The sequence below is a fragment of the Hordeum vulgare genome, chromosome 6H (genome assembly GCF_904849725.1).
Source record: "Hordeum vulgare subsp. vulgare chromosome 6H, MorexV3_pseudomolecules_assembly, whole genome shotgun sequence".
Taxonomy (NCBI): Eukaryota; Viridiplantae; Streptophyta; class Magnoliopsida; order Poales; family Poaceae; genus Hordeum; species Hordeum vulgare.
The window spans coordinates 261,478,212-261,503,169 of NC_058523.1; the positions used below are offsets into that span (position 1 = coordinate 261,478,212).

The following is a 24,958-nucleotide window of genomic DNA, read 5'->3' on the forward strand; positions in this document are numbered from 1 at the left end:
CAACAGCGGTGAGGTCGTCGCTGTCATGGCCAAGCACATGACCAATCAATTTTGCTTCAGTACAGAAGCATTTTTCATTCGACTTCCACATGAAATTTGTTTGACCTACTGGGAGAATTTTGCTTGTCCTGCCACAGGCGCTCTACAACCAGGCAATGGAAAATAACAGCAGCACCAATGATAGCAGCACTCACCCGTCGACAAGCTTCTCAGAGTATCAAGGTGCTACACGCGGCGGTAGTAGAGGACTTGAGCCTGTACCAGGTGTTGTGCCAACACGGCAGCATGCACGGTTGATTCGATGTTGTGGCTAGATGACATCGCGCGGGCAGCGATGCATAGGGATGCACGGGGCGGTTACGTGCGGAAGGCAAAGCGAAGGCAGGGAGAGCACGCAGCCAACAAGTCGCTGGATCAATAACGCTTCGGCCGCCAGAATGTTGGGTGATGCCGGTTTTGTGCGCTTGGGGGACATGTGGGTGAGGGATACAAGGGCTGCACGCCATGGGAAGAGCACGTGCTTGAATCTGAGGCCATGCTGCAGGCTGGATCTAAAGGAAGGAGACGCCCGGACGACAAGCTCAACAGATGAAGCAGAGGAAAGGGTGGAGCCAAGGGAGATGGAGAGTCTGGCTAACGTCAGCGAGACTGGAGCGTGGCGGCGGAGTGGCCTGCACGCTGGCTTCGTCGCACGGAAGGATTGGATGGTGGCGTCGCGCGGTGGAACTCGGTCATCGAGCACATCGTGAGGGAGACGTGGATCGCTCGTTGTTTGATCAATACAGTTAGGTGGAACGCGACCGTTCGATCTGAATTGAGCGACAACTGAGTGGTTCGATAGTTCTACGGAAACAATCTGGGTTGCCAGTTAGATTTCTCGATGAATAAAAGGAAATTAAAAGCAGATATATATCTAGATAGATTTGATCTAATTCTTCATATAATATACAACAAAAAAAACTCTTTCCTAAGTTTCAAAACAGTGAAATATTAATTAAAAAAACACCTCATCATTGGAGATAATCCCATGTTTTTGAAGATCCTATCAATCATGTGTTATTCCTATCCCTACATTCTCGAATTTCTACAGTTCAGATAGGCCCTTAGAAGTGCTAAATAGATAGAACATGATTATCTCTCTAACAGACCAACTGCTAATCTCTGCATGCAAAAACCATAACCTTTAGTTGCTAACATTCTACGGAAGTGTGCCATCATGTGCAGAACTGAGTTCTCATGGTGCACGGAGTCTGAGGAGCTACCATGCATATTAGAGGTAGAAAATAGTAAGATACGGAACTTTGACAGTGCACAAGATTACTACGGCAAAAGAGATCTCAAGACAGACTAAAAGAACCATGTAATGAACAAATTTACCAGATTGGTGACAATAGCTACTGTGTAAACAGAAAAACATAAAACTAAGAACCTTGAACTGGCAGTTCTTTGATGTTCATTAGCTTTCCTCCCACGGCGTCCACATAAGGCATTGGCAACATTTGGTTCACTATGTGATGAACTTGTAGACCATGAAATGGAAAAAAAATAAAAAGGTAATTCTGAAACGTGAAAACTGAAAAAACGGAGCAAAAATGAAAGAGAATGCAGAAGGATGGAAGAAAATTGTTATATTTATTTGAGGCTTACCATCTCAATTTGCCCTCCATAGAGTTTGAAGTTCGGCGCATGATGTCTCTTAGGGACGGAACTTTAAATGGCCTATTGTTTTCATCTTGCTCTTGCCTGAAAAGTGACATAAATTGGCAATAGTGCTTATCAGGAACAATATCAAGGCACTAGAAGGCTACAATTATATAGTTCTAAGACTACAGATTTGATGTTTAGAAATATAAATTATTCCTGGCAAATAAGACAATGATTTTAAGTTGCCAAGCGCGGAAGCCAGTCTGGTGGAATGGTGGACTTCCATTAATCCACGGCCAAAGCTTAGGAAGGAGACATGGACCGTAATTGCGCTGGTTGCGTGGATGTTGTGGAAGCACAGGAACGATGTGGTCTTCAATGGAGCGGTTCCTTCCACAAGTGAGCTTGTCAATAAGATTGAGTTAGAAGGACAAGACTGGAGGATGGCAGGGCTGCTGCCAGAGGCAGGATCGCTCCCGATTAGAGTAGATGAGTGGGATAGTGGTGAGTAATCAGCATGTTGAACAATGGCTATGATAGCCGTGGCTAAGTTGTAAAACTGTTTTGCCTTTCTAGGCACTTTCTATCTATGATCTCTATACGTCAATCTTTGACGTATCCTTGAAAAAAATAAGTTTGCACAGGCATTTCTACGCCCAAAGCTGAAGTCAAATAGAGCAGATCATACTACCATATGTTGCTAATGCAGTATTAGCAATAATATGATCCCTGCAAGGGACCATAAATAACCATAACCAGAAACAGGTATATCAAAAAGGGCATACACAAGCATACCGTTGAGAGCACAAAGGACTATTCGGTTCAAGAGGAGAATCACAAGAATCATAGTCAGCAGAATCACTCTCTCCAGAAGCAGATATATGGGATGTGATTATAGCTTTGGATGAGAATGGAATTAGTTGTCCTGGAAAACGCATTAGATCAACGAGAAACTCCATGGACTTCAGCATAACAACAACAGACATATGTTTGGGTGAGTCATCGTGTTCATGAGATTCTTCATCAGAAATGCCCTGCACATATTAAATAAGATAGAAATGTAGGGTTCAGGAATTTCACGAGTGAGAAGAATCACATTTCAAAGTGCAGACGCACTAATGGGAAGGTAATAGAACTTACCACCAACAGCTTAGAATCTATACCAACAGAGTCAGCAAGGACTTTAAATAACATTGCTCTGGGCCGACAAGATCCATGTCTTATTTGCCCCAACAATTGAATTCCCTTGTTTTCCATGAAATTAAAAATTTCTTCAGAAGAAGTTCTTGCAGGGCTGAGCTGTGGGTTTGGTCGCTTATAGAAGTCACAAACCTGCGATTATCATGAAAAATTATACTCGCACGGAAATACGTAAATAGTTTCACATCAGTACAGGCCGGAAGAAATGTAACTAAAGGCAGCCTTTTAAAATGTGTAATTAGAACCATATCTGTACAGGCTCGGAAAAACAAGAAAAATAATCTACACTTCGGAAATGAGTTGTTTTATACATCAAGCAGCAACTGGAATCCACGAAACACTTGAAGGAATAAATAAGTCAGTTAAAATGGTTGCAGAACAATAAATTGAACAGTCCCAAGTAGGAAGAGTTTTGTAATTTATTTACACAGCCATTGGTCATAGAGAAATTGCAGCTGACGGTTTTTCTAAAGAAGAAAAGAAGATGACATCATTGTCCCCCATTGCGTAAAGGATCTCATCTCAAAGAGAACTTACCAAACCTGCAAGCTTTTTTACCATTGCAGCTGGGTTAGAACTCAATCCTTTTACCAGAGCTACACATAGCTGCCTTATCGCGGATAGCTTTTTATCCTTCTCTAAGTCCACAAGAATTATCTCAGCCTTGAAGCCCTCTATTCCAAGGGAATACAGATCATCGGGAGAAGGAATGGCGTCAAAACACTCCTTCAGTTTCTTATCCTGCAAAGTTCAGAATGATAATACAAAATAAATAAAGAAGTACAGAGAGAGTGCTAACAAATTGGTACCTTGAATAAGATCCACTTACCGGAATAATTGAATAAAATCCATTAGGTATTGGACTCGATAAAGATCCAGTAGACCATAATTCCTGAGAAGCGCAAAATGAATGGTCACCTTTCATACAGTTAAGAGAAGAATCTGCCAAATCCGAATTGTGGTCCTGTTTAGCCAAGGAAATGGATTGGAACTTATGCTCTTCATGCGAGGACAGCCAATTTGCGTCAGTAGAGTGTGTATCAGATTGCCCCTCACCATCTGGCAGATCATCCATCTCAAATATATGTCACAATACAGTATCATTTTATGAATGTCATCATACAGATCAACCAGTCTGCAAATGGAAGAGTACAACAAATAGATTGAATTAGACAGAGTGTTGACTCTTAGTGTGCATAAGCTAAAAAGAGATAGAATGTTAATTCTTGTATTTGGCCAGTAAAAAGGAAAGAGCAGATACCAATAGCACAGCTTGTATTATTTAAACTTCAATGGTTACACGCACCCTACTTATGCAGCATGAGTTGCTGCATCTAGCTAACAGTGTATATACAGTATGGGTGGTATTAACCATGATATAAGCAATCCTAATTTTCACTTAGTGTTAGCTGTAATCCTTGTGTGTATTGTTTTATTGGTGCATTAGTACAGGTCAGCTAGAACTTTTTTAATCAGTAAGGCAGTATATGCAGGTAGACAGCGTAGTCAATTTGCCTATTACATGCAGATGCCTTTTGCATGTATGGGTCGGTTTAACAACCGACTTGTCTATGTACTATATTTAGACCTCACAACAGAAATACAATCTCACCCTCGCTTGTTCAGCTCACCCTCTCTACTGTTAGAGTTATAATGTAAGTCATGTACCCTTTTGTATTTATCCCGATATATAAGGGGTTTCCTGCATATAGTCCACCACCTGTACATGTATATATACCGGCCTATGGCCTCATGGGAATACAAGTTGCTTATTCCTAACATGGTATCAGAGCATTAGGGTTCTTTTTCGCACGCGCAACTCGTGCTTCGATCCAATCTCGTCTCTCCGCAGTCGCCGTCTACCTCGATCTGGACGCTGCCAGTGGCTGCTCCCGTCGCTCCTCGTCCGGCCGGCTCCCGATCCGTTTCGGTGGTTGCTCCCTCGATCTGGAGGCCGGTGGCTGCTCCCGTCACTCCTCGATCTGGACGCCGCCGCTACGGTCAGACTCCACCCACGCGACCTGCTCTCCCTTCCCGATCCGGACTCCACCCGCGCGCCGCGACCTGCCTCGATCCGGTTCGGTCGTCGCTGCTGGACTTGTTCCCGATCCAGATTCCATCCGCAGGCCTTCTTCAAGTCGCCGGCTCCCCTCGTGATTCCTCCTGAGGATCGAACCAGCGCCTGATTTCGTCGCCCCCTGCTGTTGTATTCGCCGGATCCAGCGCTGCTCTCGTTCTCCAGTTGCAGCGCCCGCCAGCCGCCGCCTCGATCTCGTCCTGATCTCGATTGGATCCGGCTCGGCTTGCTACCGCTGGTTCTCTGCTAAAAAAAGAAAAAAAATGTCTGCTGCATCCGGCTACTTTGTTGTTCCTCGTTGTCCGGTGATCTTTGATGGCACTAACTACACCGAGTTCATTGGCTTCATGCGCATTCACATGCGTGGCATCCGCCTATGGGGTGTTCTTTCTGGCGAGGTCTGATGTCCGCCACGTCCGGTTCCTCCTATGGCTCCCACTCCGCCGATCCCTCCGGCTCTTCCTGCGGATGCTCCTCAGACCGTGAAGGATGCAGCTAAGGTTGCTGATGAGGCCGCTATCCGTGCTTATGATGAGAAGGTTTTGGCTTATGAGGAGGCTCTTCAGTCGTATCATGGTGCTCTGTCTGCTTACACTCGGTGGCTTGATGACGATGCTCGTGCTGCAGTTGTTCTCACTGCTAGCGTTCTGCCTCAGTTTGCCTCCGAGTTTCTGGGCCTTCCTACTGTCTTTGAGATGTGGACTCGCCTTCGTCAGCGCTATGAGCCCTCGGATGATGCCTTATACCTCTATGGTCCGTTAGGAGCATGCTCTTCAGCAGGGTGACTCCACTGTTGATGACTTCTATGCACAGAGTTTTGCTATCTGGCGCCAGCTTGATTCTCTCCGCGGTGCTGGTTGTTGTACTTGCCCCTGTTGCCAGGCTGTCCAAGCCGATTTGGAGTTCCATCGCGTCTACGAGTTCCTGTCTCAGCTCCGTAAGGAGTTTGAGCCCCGGCGTGCTCAGTTGTTTGCTCGTGGCCGTATCTCTCTCATGGAGGCGCTTTTTGAGATTCGTGCTGAGGAGACTCGCTTACGTGGTGCTGGTTTGCTGGAGGTTCCCTCGGTGCTCGCTGCTCAGGCTACTTCGAAGTCATCTGCTGCGCCGACCCCTTCTTGCTCGAGTGCTCCGCTGCTCTTGCCCACTCCTTCTGGAGGCTCAGTTCGCCCCCGTCCACATTGTGGCTATTGCAACAATGATGGTCATATTGAGTCCAACTGCTACACGAAGAAGAAACACTTGCGCAAGGCGCGATCATCATCTACGGAGACTTCATCATCTACCTCGACAGCTTCAGCCATCGCTTTGACTGAGCAGGATATTCTAAGACTTAAGCGTCTGCTCGCTGCTTCGGGTTCTTCCTCGACGGGTACTGCTGGTTTCTGTGACTGAGGCTTCCCGCACTGAGCAACCACCTTCTACACAGTCAGGTACATCCCCATGGGTTCTGGACTCTGGAGCTTCTTTTCATATGACTTCTAATTCTTCCACTATGTCCTCTCTTCGAGCGCTTGATTCTCTCCTGTTCATGTCCTCACCGCTGATGGTACTCCCCTTTCTGTCGTTAGTAGAGGCAATCTTACCACTCCTTATTCTGTTCCTGATGTTGCTCATGTTCCTCGACTTACCATGAATCTGTTTTCCGCTGGTCAACTTGCTGATTCTGGTTGTCGTGTCATCCTTGACCTTGACTCTTGTTCTATCCAGGACCGTCGCACGCACACTCTGGTTGGGGCTTGTCCTCGCCGCCGTGATTCTGCGGGTCTTTGGGAGTTGTACTGCCTGCATGTTCCTTCCGCTGCCCACTCTATCGCCAGTTCTTCCGCTTTGGTTGCCTCGGCTACTGGTTCCTTCCAGCAGTGGCATCATCGACTTGGTCATCTGTGTGGTTCTCGTTTGTCGTCGTTAGTTCGTCGAGGTCTTCTGGGGTCTGTCTCAGGAGATGCCTCTTTTTAGAGTGTCATGGTTGTCGTCTTGGAAAGCAGATTCAGTTACCATATCCACATAGTGAGTCAATGTATAAGCATCCTTTTGATTTAGTTCATTCCGATGTATGGGGTCCGGCTCCCTTCGCTTCGAAAGGGGGTCATAAATATTGTATTATTTTCATAGATGACTTCTCTCGTTACACATGGCTTTATTTCATGACTTCTCGTAGTGAGGTGTTCTCCATTTATAAGTGTTTTGCTGACATGGTTCATACTCAGTTCTCTTCTCCCATTCATGTGTTTCGCGCTGACTCCGCTGGCGAGTATATCTCTAAGATGTTGCGTGGTGTTCTTGCTGAGCAAGGGACTCTCTCTCAATTCTCTTGTCCTGGTGCTCACGCTCAGAATGGCGTGGCTGAGCGCAAGCATTGTCATCTTCTTGAGAGGGCTCGTGCATTGATGATTGTTGCCTCTCTCCTGCCTCATTTTTGGGCTGAGGCCGTCTCCACCTCCACCTATCTCATCAATCTCCAGCCTTCCGCTGCTCTACAGGGTGGTGTTCCTTTCGAGCATCTTTTTGATCGTTCTCCCGATTATTCGATGCTTCGCTTGTTTGGTTGTGTTTCCTATGTTCTTCTTGCCCCTCGCGAACGCACCAAACTAACCGCTCAGTCTGTTGAGTGTGTCTTCTTAGGCTATAGTGATGAGCATAAGGGCTATCGTTGTTGGGATCCTATCGGTCGTCGGATGCGTATCTCTCGGGATGTGACTTTCGATGAGTCTCGTCCCTTCTACCCACGCTCATCTTCCTCGACCTTTTCAGTGGAGGATATCTCTTTCGTCACTTTTCCTGACACAGCTATCACACCCGTCGAGCCTATGCCTATTCGTTCCGCTCCCTCTGCTTCTCCACCTCCAGTCGATTTGTCGCCACCATCTTCCACGGTCTCCTCGCCTAGCATGTCACCAGATTCTACACCTTCATCTCCGGTGACTTCTTCGTCGCCACTCCCTGATTATACCTTGGCGATTCCTCCTTCCATTGTTCCATCTTTTCCTCAGTGTTACTCTCGTCGTTCACGTTCTGTGGATGCCTCTGTGGATGTGTCGTCATCCTCGTCTCAGCCTACTTATGGCTTGCGTTCTCGTCCTTGTCCACCTGTTGATCGCTTTGGATTTTCCACCGCTGGTGCTGCTGTTCTTGAGCCGACTACCTATCATCAGGCTGTTGTTCATCCTGAATGGCAGTTTGCGATGGCAGAGGAGATTGCTGCTCTTGAACGCACTGGTACATGGGATCTTGTTTCCCTTCCTCCCGGAGTCCGTCCCATCACTTGTAAGTGGGTCTACAAAGTTAAGACTCGCTCCGATGGTTCTCTTGAGCGTCACAAAGCTCGTCTTGTGGCTCGTGGTTTTCAGCAGGAGCATGGTCGTGATTATGACGAGACTTTTGCTCATGTGGCTCATATGACCACTGTTCGTACACTTTTTTCGTGGCCTCTACACGCCACTGGTCTATCTCTCAGCTTGATGTTAAGAATGCTTTTCTTAATGGTGAGCTGCGTGAGGAGGTATACATGTAGTCACCACCTGGGTATTCTGTTCCTGATGGCATGGTATGTCGTCTTCGTCGCTCTCTCTATGGCCTTAAGCAAGCCCCCCGCGCCTGGTTTGAGCGTTTTGCCTCTGTGGTGATTACCGCTGGTTTTTCAGCCAGTGTTCATGATCCAGCATTGTTTATTCACCTTTCTCCTCGTGGTCGGACTCTTCTTCTTCTCTATGTTGATGACATGGTCATCACTGGGGATGACACCGAGTATATTGCCTTTGTCAAGGCCCGCCTTAGTGAGCAGTTCCTTATGTCTGATCTTGGACCTCTTCGCTACTTTCTTGGGATTGAAGTCTCTTCTACCTCTGATGGCTTTTTTATATCCCAAGAAAAGTATATCCAGGATCTTCTTGCTCGTGCTGCTCTTACTGATGAGCGCATTGTTGAGACTCCGATGGAGCTCAATGTTCACCTCTCTGCTACTGATGGTGATCCCCTGCCTGACCCGACGCGTTATCGTCATCTTGTTGTCAGTCTAGTTTAACTAGTTGTCACTCGTCCGGATATCTCTTATCTGGTTCATATTCTGAGTCAGTTTGTCTCTGCCCCCACATCGGTTCACTATAGTCATCTCCTCCGTGTTCTCTGATATCTTCGGGGCACGATCTCTCACCGTCTATTCTTTCCTCGCTCCAGTTCTTTACAGCTTCAGGCCTATTCGGATGCTACGTGGGCTAATGATCCTTCAGATCGCCGTTCACTTTCTGCTTACTGTGTTTTTCTTGGTGGTTCTCTCATTGCCTGGAAGACGAAGAAACAGATTGCAGTTTCCCGTTCGAGTGCGGAGGCTGAGTTGCGAGCGATGGCTCTTTTGACGGCAGAGGTGACTTGGTTACGGTGGTTACTTTAGGATTTTGGTGTTTCTGTTACTACACCGACTCTGCTCTTATCTGATAGTACAGGTGCTATTAGCATTGCGCGCGATCATGTGAACCATTGTTGGCTTTTAATCCGTAGATCAGAAGACGAGAACAGCAGCACACATACGTGCGTGCAAAGCTAGCAAGCTAGCAAGCAGGTAGCTGGATGGATATCCAGCCACGTACGTGTGTGTGCAGCCGGATCGTTTCTTTAACCGGCTACGATCGACACGACACGATTTCAGCGGAACGAACACGAAGACACGAATCGATGTATGGCCACAGGCTCGTGTCGAGCCTGTCAAACTTTGTATTGCTTTTGGTTTTTCTCTTGGTGGTACAAGCAACGCCCCTAGGGTGCCTTTTATACACGTCCACAAGAGATTATGGAAATAGACTAGGACTAGGTATCCTAATACTACTAGGATTCGGTTTGGCTTTCTTTCCTAATCCTACGTGTATAGGACAACGTGATTAACTCACATTCACCCCCTAATCACGATGTCCTTACTTCCGACCTGGGTCCCAAACACGATTGCTGCTTCTCATAACTGTTATCATTGGCATGGCCTTTGCCGTCCCTTACAGCATTTTATGGACCGTCTTTACTGTCGTCGGCTCGTCCGTAGCTCGATGACAACACTCCTTTTTGGTCGCGTCTTCAATCTTCACCTCTTCTTCGGTGCTTTGTAGACTGTCCTTCAAATCATCAAGGGCACATCTTTTGAACCCGTTCGTGATCATACTTTGGTCTAACTTGAAATCCCAAGCTCTTAGCGCTTGCATCAGCCCGTAAAGTGCCTTCTTGAGCTTGTCAACTTCAGCGTGTTCGTCTTTCTTCTCGTAGCTGAGGGGTTGTTCTACGTACACTTCTTCTATGAGATCGCCGTTGAGGAAAGCGGATTTAACATCCATATGATGAACCTTCCAATCCTCTTGTGTTGCCAAAGCTAGGAGCACTCTCACTGTCTCGATTCGAGCAACCGGTGCAAACACCTCATCATAGTCAACTCCTTGACGTTGTACGTAGCCCTTTGCAACGAGTCTTGCCTTGTACTTCACAATGGCACCCTCCATGTCCTTCTTGAGCTTGTAAGCCCACTTCAAACCTATCGCCTTTTGGTTTGGAGGTCGGGTTACCAAAGTCCACGTGTCATTGCTCTCAATCGCCTTCATCTCCTCATCCATGGCGTGCGTCCAGCTAGGACTTTTGCTCGCCTCTACGAAGTTCGCCGGCTCCTCAACTCCGAACAGACATAGTCCGGAGTACTCGAGCGTAACTGGCTTTGTGTACTTGTAGACTTTCTTGAGGGTCTTGTAGCGACAAGGCCCTGAGGAGTCCGTTGTGGCTTGCGAAGGAGGCGACACAAATTGTGTCGGTGTTGATGCACTTGAGGAAGACGGCTGAGACCCGGGCGTGTCATCGACATCCGCGTCGTCGGCGTAGTCACGGTCACATGACCATCATCTTGATTATCGTCGTCACTATGCGCCTCGTTGTCGATGTTGTCGTCGAGATCTCCGCCTGTGTCGTGCGTGTCGTTGTCGCTATCTCCTTGCGACCTATGTGCATTGGCGTCGGTGAGCATCAGGTACTGGATGGGGATGTTGCGATGCGCCTGGACGTTGGCGCCGCTCGTTCCTCCACCACTCGTTGATGACTTGCCGCCCTTCTTCACCTTGTCGCCGTTCTTGTTCGCCTTGGGACCGCCTTTGCCGGACTTGACCGACTCAGCGTCGCTGTCTTTCATCGTAGATCGTAGATCGTCGAGGCTCTGATACCAATTGTTGGCTTTTAATCCGTAGATCAAAAGACGAGAACAGCAGCACACATACGTACGTGCAAAGCTAGCAAGCTAGCAAGCAGGTAGCTGGATGGATATCCAGCCACGTACGTGTGTGTGTGCAGCCGGATCGTTTCTTTAACCGGCTACGATCGACACGACACGATTTCGGCGGAACGAACACGAAGATACGAATCGATGTATGGCCACAGGCTCGTGTCGAGCCTGTCAAACTTTGTATTGCTTTTCGTTTTTCTCTTGGTGTTACAAGCAACACCCCTAGGGTGCCTTTTATACACGTCCACAAGAGATTATGGAAATAGACTAGGACTAGGTATCCTAATACTACTAGGATTCGGTTTGGCTTTCTTTCCTAATCCTACGTGTATAGGACAACGTGATTAACTCACAAGCATGAGCTCACCAAGCATATTGGTGTTGATGCTTTCTATGTGCGCGTTGTTGTGCAGGATCAGGTTATTGCTCTTCAGTATGTGCCTTCCGAGTTACAGTTGGCGGATTTCCTGACAAAGGCCCAGACTAGAGCACAACATGGCTTTTATCTCTCCAAACTCAGTGTTGTTCATCCACCATGAGTTCGAGGGGGGTGTTAGAGTTATAATATAAGTGATGTACCCTTTTGTATTTATCCCAATATATAAGGGGTTTCCTGCATATAGTCCACGACCTGTACATTTATATATACCGGCCTATGGCCTCATGGGAATACAAGTTGCTTATTCCTAACATCTACGTCAAGCCAGCTCCATTGGTGACTGCACCAATCGCATGCCACAGAGGCATGTACATCGTCACCATTCCCCTCCTACGTAGCCGAGGCCTGGGCGATGCCATAACGGACCAGAGGTGGGCATCTAGCATGTGGTGAAGGAAGTCGGCAGCGCACCATTCCCATAGCTTAATAGCAGGGATTTCAGCCTCCTCGTGATGGTACATGGTCTCTAGGAAACCGTCAAATTTGGCGACACTGCCCACCAAGAGGATTTTATGGCGCTCAAGGCTATCCTCCAAGTCATGCCTCCGGAGTGTTAGACCTTTCAGCCTGAGCATTGATAGTTGTGGATGACACTAGGAGAGTTGGCACAATTTTCGTTGGTTTATTTCTCACACAATGCCATGCCAACATGAGGGGTTGGGGATACATATTTATAGGCTGCTAGCCAGCCAAGCATATGCTAAGATGCTAGTCTAAGATGCTAGTCTAAGATGCTATCCTAACTGCCAGTCCTTGATGGTCAAGGATTCTATACTAACAGCCACAAGGACCATGTGCTGCAGCCCCACAAAGATCCTAGTAAATAGACTTATCCATCATTCTCCCCCTAACTCTTGTACGTCGTCTTGTGGGAGAGTCGAATCATCCCGATCCTGGAGCAGAGTTCGAGGAACTTGATCCTCCCAAGAGGCTTGGTGAGCAGGTCTGCGAGTTGGTCCGTGGTGTTGATGTAGCTCACCTCGATGCTCCCTTCTTCCAAACAGCTTCGGATGAAGTGATACCTCAGTCGGATGTGCTTGCTCCGTTCGTGGAAAACAGGGTTCTTTGCCAGGGCCAGGGCGGACTTGCTGTCCACCAGGAGCTGCACCGTTCTGGTGTCTCGGACGAGGAGATCACCAAGCAGTCGAGCAAGCCAGAGCGCCTGAGTGCGGGCGGTGGAGGCCGCTATGTACTCGGCCTCACAACTGGACAGGGCCACCACCTGCTGCTTGGCCGATTGCCAGCTCACGAGACACTTGCCGAGGAAGAAGAGGATCCCGCTCGTGCTCTTGCTGGTGTCGATGTCGCCGGCGTGGTCGTTGTACCCGACGAAGTGTGCCGCCCCCGGACACCTAGGGTAGTGGAGGCTGTGGTCGAGGGTCCCTACCACGTAGCGGAGGAGCCTCTTCACTTCCTGTTGTTGCTCCGACGTCGGTCTCTCCACGAACCGACTGACATAGCCGACGGAGAATGCCAAGTCCGGCCGTGTGTGGGCGAGGTAGCGAAGGCTCCCCACAAGGCGTCGGTACCGCGTAGCGTCCACTTCCTCCGTCGTGTTGTCACGGCTCAGTTTCAGCCTCTCCTCCATCGGAGTGAGAGCTAGGTGGCAGTCGGTGAGCCCAGCTAGCTCAACGATGCGCTTGGCGTAGGCGGACTGTCGAAGCGCGATCCCGGAGTGATCCTGGTGCACCTCGATCCCTAGATAGAAGGAGAGGAGCCCAAATCACTCATCTGGAAGGTGGCCTTCATGTCTTCCTTGAACGCCGCCACCTCTGCATCTTTGATGCCGGTGCCCACCAAGTCGTTAACATAGACGCCCACCAGCAGGGCATTTCCTCCACTGCCCCGTCGGTAGACGGCCGCCTCATGCGGGCTTTGCTCGAAGCCCATCTTCTTTAGCGTGGAGTCCAGCTTGGCGTTCCACGCCATAGGTGCCTGTTGTAGGCCGTAGACAGTCTTGCGTAGGCGGAGTACCTTGCCCTCCTGGCCGGGGATCGCAAATCCCGGTGGCTGATGCACGTAGACTTCCTCCTTCAAGTCGCCGTTGAGGAATGCCGACTTGACATCCATGTGATGGACACGCCAGCCCTCCTGGGCTGCTAGCGCAAGGAGAAGTCGCACGGACTCCATCCGTGCCAGGGAGCGAAAGTGTCGTCGAAGTCACCTCCTTCCTGCTGCAAGAAGCCTCGGGCCACCAAGCGAGCCTTGTGCTTGATGATGGCGCCAGCTCCATCCCTCTTCAGCTTGACCACCCACTTAAGGGTGATTGCGCGGTGACCACGAGGGAGGTCAGCGAGCTCCCAGGGGCGGTTCTGCTCGACCGCATCCATCCCCAACTGCATCGCGACGCGCCATGCCGCGTCTCTCTCGGCCTCTGCATAGGACCGAGGTACGCCGTCCTCACACGCGAGTTGTAGCTGCACCTCCAGGTCGCATGGCACCAGTCCCGGCACCAGCTGGTCGCCGAGTAGATTATCCATCGTACGATACCGCAGCGGTTCGCCGCCATGATACGCGTCGATGCGCTCCTCGTCGTTAGTGAGCGGGGAAGCGAACTTCATCGGGTTGTGCTCTGCGTGAGCTGGTGCTGATGAAGACGAGCCCGGAGTGGTGACTGTCGGGGCTGGAGTAAGCGGCATCGCCGGTTGTGGTGCCGTCGGCGTAGCAGGCACCGGGAGTCGACGGAGTTTTGGGGGCTGGGGTAGACGTGCTCGGCGAAGAGGAGCTGCTTGCTCCCCCGGCTTCCTTGAAGTCGACGTACTCGACAATGAAGTCGTCATACATCGGCGTCGAGCCGTCATCCACCGCCTTGTCCCATTTCCACCCTCGCCCTTCGTTGAACACGACGTCTCGCGCCATGCGCACACGCTGTGTCTTTGGGTCGAGGATGCCGTAGGCCTTTGAGCCCTCCGCGTAGCCGATGAAGACTCCCGGAGTACTCCTGTCGTCGAGCTTGCCGATGTGGCCGAGCTCCTTGGTGAACGCAAGGCAGCCAAAGTCCCGCAAGTGGGAGACCGCCGGCTTCCGCCCATGCCAGGCCTCGTACAGCGTCCTGCCGTCGAGTGCCTTAGGAGGCGAGCGGTTGAGGATGTAGACGGTCGTTAGCACCGCCTCTCCCCAGAAAACAGCCGACATCCCTCTCTGCTTGAGGAGAGCCCGAGCCATCCCCACAATCGTCTGGTTGCGCCGCTCGACGACGCCGTTTTGTTGCGGGTTGTACGGCGCGGAGTAGTGGCACTGGATGCCCTCATCAGCGCAGTACGACACGAATTCAGCCGCCGTTGTCAGTGCGCAACACGCGCAATTTGCGGCCGCTCTCCGCCTCCACAGCAACCTGCGCGCGCCTGATGGCGTCCGCCGCCTCTCCCTTACTGCCGAGGAGCATCACCCACATGTAGCGAGAGAGGTCGTCGACGAGCAGCAGGAAGTAGCATCGACCTCCTGTTGTGGCTGGCGTCACCGGGCTGCACAGATCTCCGTGCACAAGCTCCAGCTTCTCCTTGGCCCGGAAGCTCGCCTGCTGGGGAAAGCGGAGTCGTCTCTGCTTCGTCAGCACGCAGATGTCGCAGAACTGCTCCACATGGTCGAGGCATGGCAGGCCTCGCACCATCTCCTTGGCACTTAGACGCTTCAGGGCCTCGAAATGAAGGTGCCCAAAGCGCTCATGCCATTGCCACGCCTCGTCGTCCCGACGGACAGCGAGACAGACCAGTTGTGCCACCTGCACATCAAGCACGTACAGTCGATTTTCACCTCTGGGTACCTTGGCGAGAAGGCGACGCTGGCGATCCCAGATGCGTAGGACCCCATGCTCAATCAGCATGCGTGAGACGTTCTCATCCAGCTGTCCCAAGCTGATGATGGAGTTCCTTAGCGCGGGTATGTAGTAGACACCGGTGAGCAGCCGGTGCTCTCCCGTCTTGGTGGTGAAGATGACGGAGTCGGCGCCCTTAATTTCGACAGCAGAGGCATCCCCAAACTTGACGGAGCCTCGGGCGTCGGAGTCGAGCTCGGCGAAGAATTCCCTTCGACCGGTCATGTGGTGAGTGGCGCCGGTATCGAGGCACCACCCCGCAGTTTTGTCCTTCCCGGAGCCATCGCCGAGAAGAGCGTGTGCTTTTGGCTCGTCGAGGTGAAGGAGGGCCTTTGCGACTGGTGTCGCTGAAGGTAGCTCGATGCTTGCATGCGCCATGAACAGAGCCGTCTCCTCCTCCGCCTGGGCGACGTGAGCCTGGCCTTGTCATGGTTGTCGACACTCATTGGCCCAATGGCCAAGCCAGCCACAGTTGTGGCAACCGTTGTCCTGTGCCGGCTTGAGCTTGCCAGCGGCGCCGTCCTTGGCGCCTCCGCGGGCGTCACCTTCGGCACGTCCTTGTGCCTTGCCCGGGGGGCCTCTTCACGCCTTGCGCTGCTTGTCGCGCTTGCGGCCGCCCGTCATGGAAGAAGGCTACCCCTTCTTCCTATCACCAAGGCTGGCATCCCACTGCTCCCGAGTTAGGAGCAGCTTCCCGCCGGTGGTGATGGGCCCCGAGGGAGGTTGTGGCTCGTCGATGTCGACGACCTTGAGGCGACCTATCGCCTCCTCGATCGTCATCGTGGAGAGGTCCGGCAAAGACTCGATCGAGCGAGCCATCTGCTTGTACTTCTCGGGAATGCACCGGAAAAGCTTTTCGGCAGCTCTCTCCTCGATGTAGGTGGCATCGCCGAACTTCACCATCTTCTGCAGCAGAGTGTTGAGACGAAGAGCAAAGTCATCAACGTCCTCACCTGGCTTGAAGGCCAGGCTCTCTCAATCCTTACGAAGTGCCTGAAGTGTGGACTTGCGAGCACGGTCACTGCCGATGCTTGCCGCGGCGATGGCGTCCCAAGCCTCCTTGGCAGTCCGCTTGTTGGAAAGCGAGAACTGCATCTCGGGCGGGACTGCGGCGATGAGGGCGTCCAGCGCCCGTCGATCCTCTTGGTGGTCGACGTTGCTGTCCTGGACTGCCTCACACAGGCGCCGCACCTGGAGCCTGATCTTCATGATCACGGCCCACTCGACGTAGTTGGTTTTAGTGAGGGTAGGCCACTCAACACTGGGACCAACATCCCTGACCACAGTCTGGACCTTGTAGAGGCTGCGGTCCTCGTCGTTTCAGCCGCCGTGCGCACCTCCACCTGGAGCTCGGGCGTGCTCGGCTGCCCACTGCGTCGTCCACTCTTGCGCCACTTTGGCGCGGTCTGCGTCGGCACTGTCATCCGCATGTGCGGAGCCGTTGGAGCTGCCGAAGCCGCCGCGGAGTGCCTTGGCATCCGTCGTAGCCTCACGTGCTGCCTCCGCTGCTGCTGCTGCTTCTACCTCCGCCCTGGTGCTTCTACCTCCGCTCTGGCTGCTGCCAGCCCCGCTACAGCCAGCCTCGACACCCTTGCTGCCGCAGCAGCGGCTGCTACAGCTGCTCGCTCACGCTCCTCTGCCACGGCGCGCTCGGCCTCCTGCCGACGTCGTATGCTCGAGGTAGCCGTGTGCTGAGAGCGACCTGCAGACATGGCTCACTGCAGGGGGGGTTGTTGCGTGAAGAGGAGGCTGTTTCTGACGAGCTACTGCTCGACAGTCCGGAGGGAGGGAGGTAACCAAGGGCAGTCGGAGCAGCTGCTGCTACCGGCTTAGGCTGCTCAGCTCCTGGTGAGAGAGGTGAGCAGGAAATGCTCAGGGTACAAGATAACGAGGCTCTGATACCACTTGTTAGACCTTTCAGCCTGAGCATTGATAGTTGTGGATGACACTAGGAGAGTTGGGACAGTTTTCGTTGGTTTATTTCTCACACAATGCCATGCCAACATGAGGGGTTGGGGATACATATTTATAGGCTGCTAGCCAACCAAGCATATGCTAAGATGCTAGTCTAAGATGTGCTAAGATGCTAGTCTAAGATGCTAGTCTAAGATGTGCTAAGATGCTAGTCTAAGATGCTATCCTAACTGCCAGTCCTTGATGGTCAAGGATTCTATCCTAACAGCCACAAGGACCATGTGTTGCAGCCCCACAAAGATCCTAGTACATAGACTTATCCATCACGGAGATGGTCCACACCCTGGATGTCAAGTGGACAACAAAGGAAGCTTGGGAGGCGATCTGTGCGATACACATTGGCATTGACCGGGTCCGCCAGTCCATGATGCAGAAGCTATATCGGGAATCAATGACTTCACATTCCGTCGATGACTTCACGTTCCACCTCTTCGGCTTCATTAGTTCATTAACCATCCATGGCGATCCCATCCATGAACATAGGGTCGTCAAGAAGTCTTTGTGTGTCGTCCCTTGGAAGTATGTAAATTGCGCCATCAATCGATGCTATACTTGATACAACGAAGCTCTCAATTGAATAGGTGACAAGCCAACTCAAGACTGCTTAAGTGCTTATGATCATTGTGAGTCAAAGTTCAAAACCCAGGTTGGAGCAGCGGATCCAATCCAGCAGCAAAGTCTACTTCTCCGAGTAGTAGTGGCTCATCTAGATGAAGCAAAGGCAGGACGGAGAGGGAGCTCCAGGCCTCCCAACAAAAGGTAGGAGGGATAGGAAAGCTCCAAGCATCCCAATTCACATTTACCATTTGGTACTTACCACATCGACTTACACCACATACATCGCCCAAATCGGCGACCACTTCATCCACTTTGACAACTTTATGCGAAGCAAGGCAGGTCATTTTGATTTTGTCAAGGGTGCTGACTTGAGGTATCCATTCCAACATAAGCTTACTCTTCCCTTGGCATTACGTTTGTGAGCCATCCAACCCCTTCATGACAAATTTGATCCCATCGAGACTAGCTATTTGAGTATTGCTTGGCCACGTGAACCTGAGCATCGTAGTGTCATCTTGCACATCATTTGGTGTCTCATAGTTACTCCGTGCAATATCTTGTGATAATTTGTCTTGCATTTTTTGTCAAGTCTCAAAGAAAGTGGCTAAAGGAAGTAAAGTTCAAACAATAAAGATATAGAACTTATATAAGCAAAGAGCGGAAGAGCAAAAGAGATATATGTGCCAGGTATACTTACTATAGAGATGCATCTATTTTAACCAAAAGAGATACTTAATATCTTGCGTAGTTTGTCTTGCGTTTTTGGTCAAGTCTCAAAGAAAGTGGCAAAAGGAAGTAGAGTTCAAACAATAAAGATACAAAGCTGGTAAGCAAAAGAGATATATGTGCCAGGTATAATTAATATAGAGACACGTCAAGCATGCAAGTCTGCAAATCTTTGCCCTATCATGCAATCAAGCTAGCGTATTTCTTGTGTTTGTGTAACAAGAGCTTAGTCTTCGATAAGCCAGTCATTCTTACATTTGTGATCAAATTGCACTATTTTGAGTTCATTGTGGATATTTACCAATCTTTTCGATATCATGGTCCACTTATTCCTTGATTTTGTTGCAGGTGTGTAGGCGTGTTGCGAGTGTATAGATTTCCAACTGTCGATTGAGAGGTCCTTTTTACTTTTCAACTTCAGCGAAAAGAGGTGTTAGAAATATACACTAGAGGCAATCATAGCAATGATTATGTTCCATTGTATCCATAAATTTTTAAATGTTTGTTGAATAATATCATTTGAGTTGATTGGCAAGTATATGACTTGTTTGTGGAACTCTATACATGAATGATTATTCTAAAAGCAGTCCCTAGTGGGACTTAATGCGAGAACACATATGAATATTCGACTAGCACATGTATTGGTTGATGACCATGTTTCACAAGTCATGCACATGGAGATGTCTGACCAATAATGTGACATGTCATGTGGGGTTGGACAAACCCAACTTGAGACATAGCGTGAATTTCAATTGCCTCTTACAATGTGTATGTTATGTTCTTAGATGTGAGACGGTCGTATGTACTTGAGCTGTGTAGTGACTTACTTAGGGGTTGCCAAACGCTACTTCGTAACTGGTTAGTTATAAAGTTTGCTTTCTTATTTGTCATGAAGCATAATTTGAGCCATGGCCGGTCGAGATGGGATTTGCCCCTCTCTTCAATGAGAGAGATATCTCTAGGGCCATTGAGTGATCAGTTCTACAGATGCATGGTTGTGCTACTTGAGGTTAAGAGTTAACCAAACAATGGATTCCAAGTCACATGCTCAAGAAAAGAGTGCATGTACACAACATTGTGTAGGTTCATCTCATATGATCTTTACGTATGTTTGGGAGTTGGCATGTCCTGCTAGGGGGTGCTACCCTAGAGAGCCTCCACCTCATTGTTGTTAGGAGTTCCCAGCACACCATACTTACGGGCTCCTTGGAGGTGTTGTTGTTGGGACGCGTGTACAAATCGCTCAAGAATCCACGAGGAGGAGACACGTTTCACCAACTCTCCTTCCACTAACATGACTACGCGTATACTGCTAATCCCGTGACCTAGAACTACGGCATATTCTTGAGTGTTCGCGGTAGACTTTTTATTTATTTTTTATTTGTGATAGCGTAGTGTATCATGTTTCCTGGAAGAGGGTAACTTTGGTAGAATTCATTTCCTTTTAGCTACTCACATCTTTCGAATAACCTACCTACAAGTTGGTCCAAGTTGAAGGACATTGTCGAAGTTCTGAAATGGATAGCTAATTTGTTCGGAGGGGCGTACGAGTGGCAAATAAGGATGGCTACACACAACAGCTACCCAGGTTTGGGCCCTCCCTGGAGAGGTAACACCCTACTCCTGCTGCTGAGATGTATTACATTGTGTGTCTGGCGGAGATTGGAGGGATCTCGGCAAGAGCTCTTGGCTACAATGTGGGCCACTAGAGGCGACGGAGGTGGGAGATGAAGGGTTAGGTGGGGAACCCTAGCATTGTTTTTAAGGCGTCCCCAAAGCGTCGCCTAGGCGTCAGAGCGCCCAGAGACGGCGAGGCGTCGAGCTCGCCTTAGACCATGGACTAAGGCGTCCAAATTCCCTTCCTGAGGCGTCCAAGTCGTCGCCTAGGGGGGGAGGCATCGCCTTGGTCCAATTTGGACGCCTTGGGTGGGATTGGGCGGGATAGGGCGGGAACTGGTGAGTGGCCGAGCGGGAAACAGAAATTGGGCGGGATTGGATAGAAATTTGGGGCCAATTTGAGGTGAAATAGATGGGAGAGAGAGTGGGGAACACGTCGGTGCAGAAAATCAATGAGAGAGAGAGAGAAGAGCTCTCTCCTCTCAGGCGGCCAGCCCCTCCTCCGCCAGCCCCTCCTCCGCCAGATCCCGTCTGTCGGCTAAGCTTCCTCCCTCATCCAGCTTCCTCCCCATCGCCGGCCAAGCTTCCTCTCCTCCCCTGGCACATCCCTCCCCCAGCAGGGCAAGAAGGTACGACTGCCCTCTCTCCCCATGGTCTCTTTCCTCTCCGTCCCTCACTTCTGTGCTGCTGTGTTGTGTTGTGCTGCTGGGGGAGAGAGTGGGGAACACACCGATGACAAAAATGAACTAAGGCATCGCCTCGCCTCGCGCTTTAAGTGCCTAGGCGTTGAGGCGCCCCCCAACACCTTAAAACGCCTCGACGCCTTAAAAACCATGAACCCTAGATCTCGATGGTGTGTGGAATGATCCAGTTGGAATCCTCCCGGTCGGGAGGCCCCTAACTACCATATGGGCCTTGCTCAGTTAGGGTTACATGGCTCGAGGCGATTCACAAGCCAGTACACCGGTCCATGGCTCACTGGGTGTGGTGGATGGTTGCCTTGTCCCTCAAGTTGATGGAGGCATCCCGTCTAGAAGGTGGGCCGAGTCACCATGCCGGCCCATGTCGAGGTTGTTGGGCTGGCTTCCAGCCTTGCTGGCCATATCCAGGTGTCGTCTCCTCATCAGTAGCTCTCAAGCCCTTCACGAGCAAATTGATGTTTATCCTTGCTGTTCTCTTCTAAGTGCGACATATTGGAGCTTGCATGTAGATTGCAAAGGAGTCATTGAACTCATGTAAGAAAAAGGACAAGGAGTCGAGCAGTACTCACCACGAGATGTAAATATATATGTGATCAAATCAGACCGAGAGTAACATGTTTGTTGTGGTTCAATAGCCAGCACAGTGCAGTTTACCACCAAAAGTTGAAAAGCAAGAAAACTAACTCCACCTAGTAATCCACGTAACCGCTCTAGTACTGGATGAGGTACTATACTATCAATATGACAGGTTATAGGGAAGGAATCATGGCTCTTTTCGAACAAGTCAAAAAAAAAACTTACAACAGCCCCAAAAAATCACCAATTTCCAAATGGGTCAGTAGACTGGCGAGATTCATTTCGCACACCACAATACTCGGTCATAACCAGCGAAATGCCCAATCCATATTCGGGTGTCAGTCTCTTTTAGCGCGCAGTCTAAACCCCCTTTCTTGATCAAACACCACAACCTCGTGACCAGTGAGCGTCCGCAGCCTCACACGCGTTCACGCTGGTGTGGCACAATCCATCAGCCAACCAAGGCAGACGAACTCTATCTCTCTCCCATCCAACTCCACCATCGCCCGAGGCACGCATGGTAAAACCCTCACGGCGTTGACCAACACAGCGAGGTCAACGGCGGGGAGCAGCACTACCACCATCCCCGTACCCTCCGCTCCGCTACCAAATCGCGACCCACTCACAACGACGAATGCCCCGAATGCCGCACCGACACATCAACAGATCCCCTTGTTGCAAGGAGCGCAAACAGTGGTGGCATTCGGCAGGTCGAGACGGGAGTGGAATGAGGGGAGTAGGCATACCTGGGGACGCGGCGAGGAGAGGAGAGCCTGGCCCGCGGGATTCCGGCGGGCGAGCCAAGTCCCGCGTGAAGTAGCGCGCGCGGGGGACGACGTCGTTCGGTGGTGGTGGGGAGAGAAGGGGATCTTGTGACGTGAGCTGAGGGTGGGGGGTACAATTTTTTCCCAAATACTGCACGGTGCCTGCGCGCTAACGAGCGTGCTCGAGCCGCGTGAGAACCGTCCATCACGGTGTAAACCCGACAAAATTGACAAAAATGACCCCTCCGACGAAAGAACTCACGGATTGACCCCTCGGAGGAAATAATTCACCGGCCTGACTCTTTTGTATGACGCCCGACACCTAGGCGCAACACTGTACTGTGTGACGCCTAGAGGTTAGGCGCCACACCCCCGACCACGTGGCAGGGAGGGCCCCACCCCCCACGCAGTGTGACGCCTAAGCCTCAGGCGTCACACATTGTAATGTGTGGCGCCTGACCCTTAGGCGTCACACACTGACTTACAGAGCCACGGGCCAGCCCCCTCCCCACCCCCCTCCCCACCCCTCCCTCATTCAAACAGAAACTTCCATTGCGGCGGCTGGCTCTCATCCCCTCCCTAATCTCCTCCCCCATCTCCTTCAGATCTGAGGATTTCTTCCTTGGATTGATCCCCAAGGTAATGTCCTCCCCCATCCCTTCCCTTTCCCATCCTTCTATCCAATTTTATTATGTTTTGGTTGAGTAGATTGATTTTAGTAGATTGATTTGAGTAGGTTCTTAGGATTTGACTAGTTAGGATTTGGTTGAGTATATGAGTAGTTAGTAGTTAGTAGTAGTAGGTATAGAAATTGCATTAGGTTTTGGTTTTGGTTAAGTATATGAATAGTGAGTAGTAGTAGTAGTTAGTAGTAGAGGTAGGTATAGGAATTGTATTAGGTTTTGACTAGTTAGGATATGAGTTAGGATTTGACTAGTTAGTATATGAGTTAGGATTTGCATTAGGTTTTAACTAGTTAGGATATGAGTTAGGTTTTGACTAGTTAGGATATGAGTTAGGATTTGACTAGTTAGTATATGACTAGTTAGTTGAGTATATGACTAGTTAGTAGTTAGTAGTAGTAGTAGTAGTAGTTAGTAGTAGTAGGTATAGGAATTGCATTAGGTTTTGGTTTGTAGTTAGTGGTAGTTAGTATTAGTAGTAGTTCATATGAGTATATGAGTCTTATTTGAATATGAGTAAATGAGTAATTTTTTGTGATTTGTAGGATGGTGTGGCTTCTGAATGATGTTTATGACGCTGAACACCGGGCCTATTTCATGTCGGAGAAGAAGATGGTAAGTAGAAAATGATTAGTAGATTAGTAATATTTTGAAAATATAATAAGCACTTGATATCTTCTTCTCCTATATGTTTGCAGGAGCTTACGCCCCTGAAGATCCGGTCTCATGGGGCATCCTCTGTAATGCATTACGATGAGCGGTACACCCCGTACATCGAGATGACGGGACTCCTTCCATTCGTGCAGCTTGTGAGTCGGTCAACTCCAAATCTGAACGCTGCGGCAGTCACAGCACTCATTGATCGTTGGAGGCCGGAGACACATAGTTTTCACCTCCGGACCGGAGAGATGACGGTTACTCTTCAAGATGTTTCCATGATCACCGCTCTTCCCATCGAGGGGAAGCCACGATGTATGAGCACTGATTCTGAGGGATGGCGGCATCAAATGGAGGCTCTTATTGGTATGTCGCCGCAAGAGCCGGAGGTGGAAGATGGAGGGAAGAAAGATAGAGTCCCTGTCGGCGCCACTTTCACTTGGATTGCCGCCAACTTTGCTAATTGTCCTGAGGACGCAGATGACGAGGTCATCCAGAGGTATGCTCGCGTCTACATGTGGTACGTCATCTCTAGGACTATCTTTGCGGACGGCACAGGCAAGAATGCTCCTTGGATGTGGCTGAAGGCGTTGACTGTTTTGGACAACAAGTTCAGCTGGGGCTCGGCCGCACTGGCTTACTTGTATCGGCAGGTAATAAATTGTTAATATTAAGTACTCTCTGTTATCTTTTTCTGCTAAACTGATGCATGTTTGTTGTTACTTGTAGTTGGACGATGCTTGTCGCAGGACGACAAAGGACGGTGGAGTTGGTGGTTGTATGCTCCTACTTTCAGTATGGAGCTGGGAACGCCTACCTGTTGGACGCCCTAAAAGCTCAAAGTGGAATACCTGGGATGACCACGACAACCCTGTACGGCAACCTACATGGGCTTACAAGTGGGACTTGGTATCGGAGGTGGCAAGCGAAGTGAACCTATTGTACAAGCAATACACCAACGAGATGGATTCGCTTACCCCTGAGCAGGTAAGATGGTTTCAGAGTTGACTTCCAGCTTCTATGTTGTGAGTGAAATGAATTGTTGTATTCATCTTGTGTTGTAGGTTGAATGGGAGCCATATGGTGTCGGGACAAACTTTGGTGATGCACACACGTTCAAGCTGAATGCACTATGCGTGCAGGAAAGACATCTTTGGCTAATGCGTTGTCCCCTAATATGCAATTGGGCGGTTGAGTGGCATCTCCCGCATCGTGTGCTGCGTCAATTTGGTTACTTTCAGCCACACCCGCCGGAGTGGGTGGACACGGACACACAGCTTCACAGGTAAC

The 24,958-nt window shown here is 50.1% G+C and overlaps 1 protein-coding gene across 5 annotated transcripts in view; it reads right to left on the bottom strand.

Moving 5' to 3' along the window:
- LOC123404741 (serine/threonine-protein kinase EDR1-like) overlaps window positions 1-22,497 on the bottom strand; it is an 83,867-nt gene extending 61,370 nt beyond the window's left edge. For 3 of the 5 annotated variants that reach the window (XM_045098689.1, XM_045098687.1, XM_045098686.1), the window contains exons 1-7: window positions 22,311-22,458; window positions 3,674-3,979; window positions 3,382-3,585; window positions 2,785-2,976; window positions 2,440-2,678; window positions 1,648-1,743; window positions 1,430-1,519 (exon numbers count right to left, since the gene is read on the bottom strand). In XM_045098689.1, the coding sequence (XP_044954624.1) occupies window positions 1,430-1,519; window positions 1,648-1,743; window positions 2,440-2,678; window positions 2,785-2,976; window positions 3,382-3,585; window positions 3,674-3,919 (1,067 nt within the window). In that variant the 5' untranslated portion in view covers window positions 3,920-3,979; window positions 22,311-22,458. Of the gene's footprint in view, window positions 1-1,429; window positions 1,520-1,647; window positions 1,744-2,439; window positions 2,679-2,784; window positions 2,977-3,381; window positions 3,586-3,673; window positions 3,980-22,310 lie in introns of all 5 variants that reach the window. The other 2 variants (XM_045098688.1, XM_045098691.1) reach the window with 2 other exon arrangements.
- Between the last annotated feature and the right edge of the window lie 2,461 nt (window positions 22,498-24,958).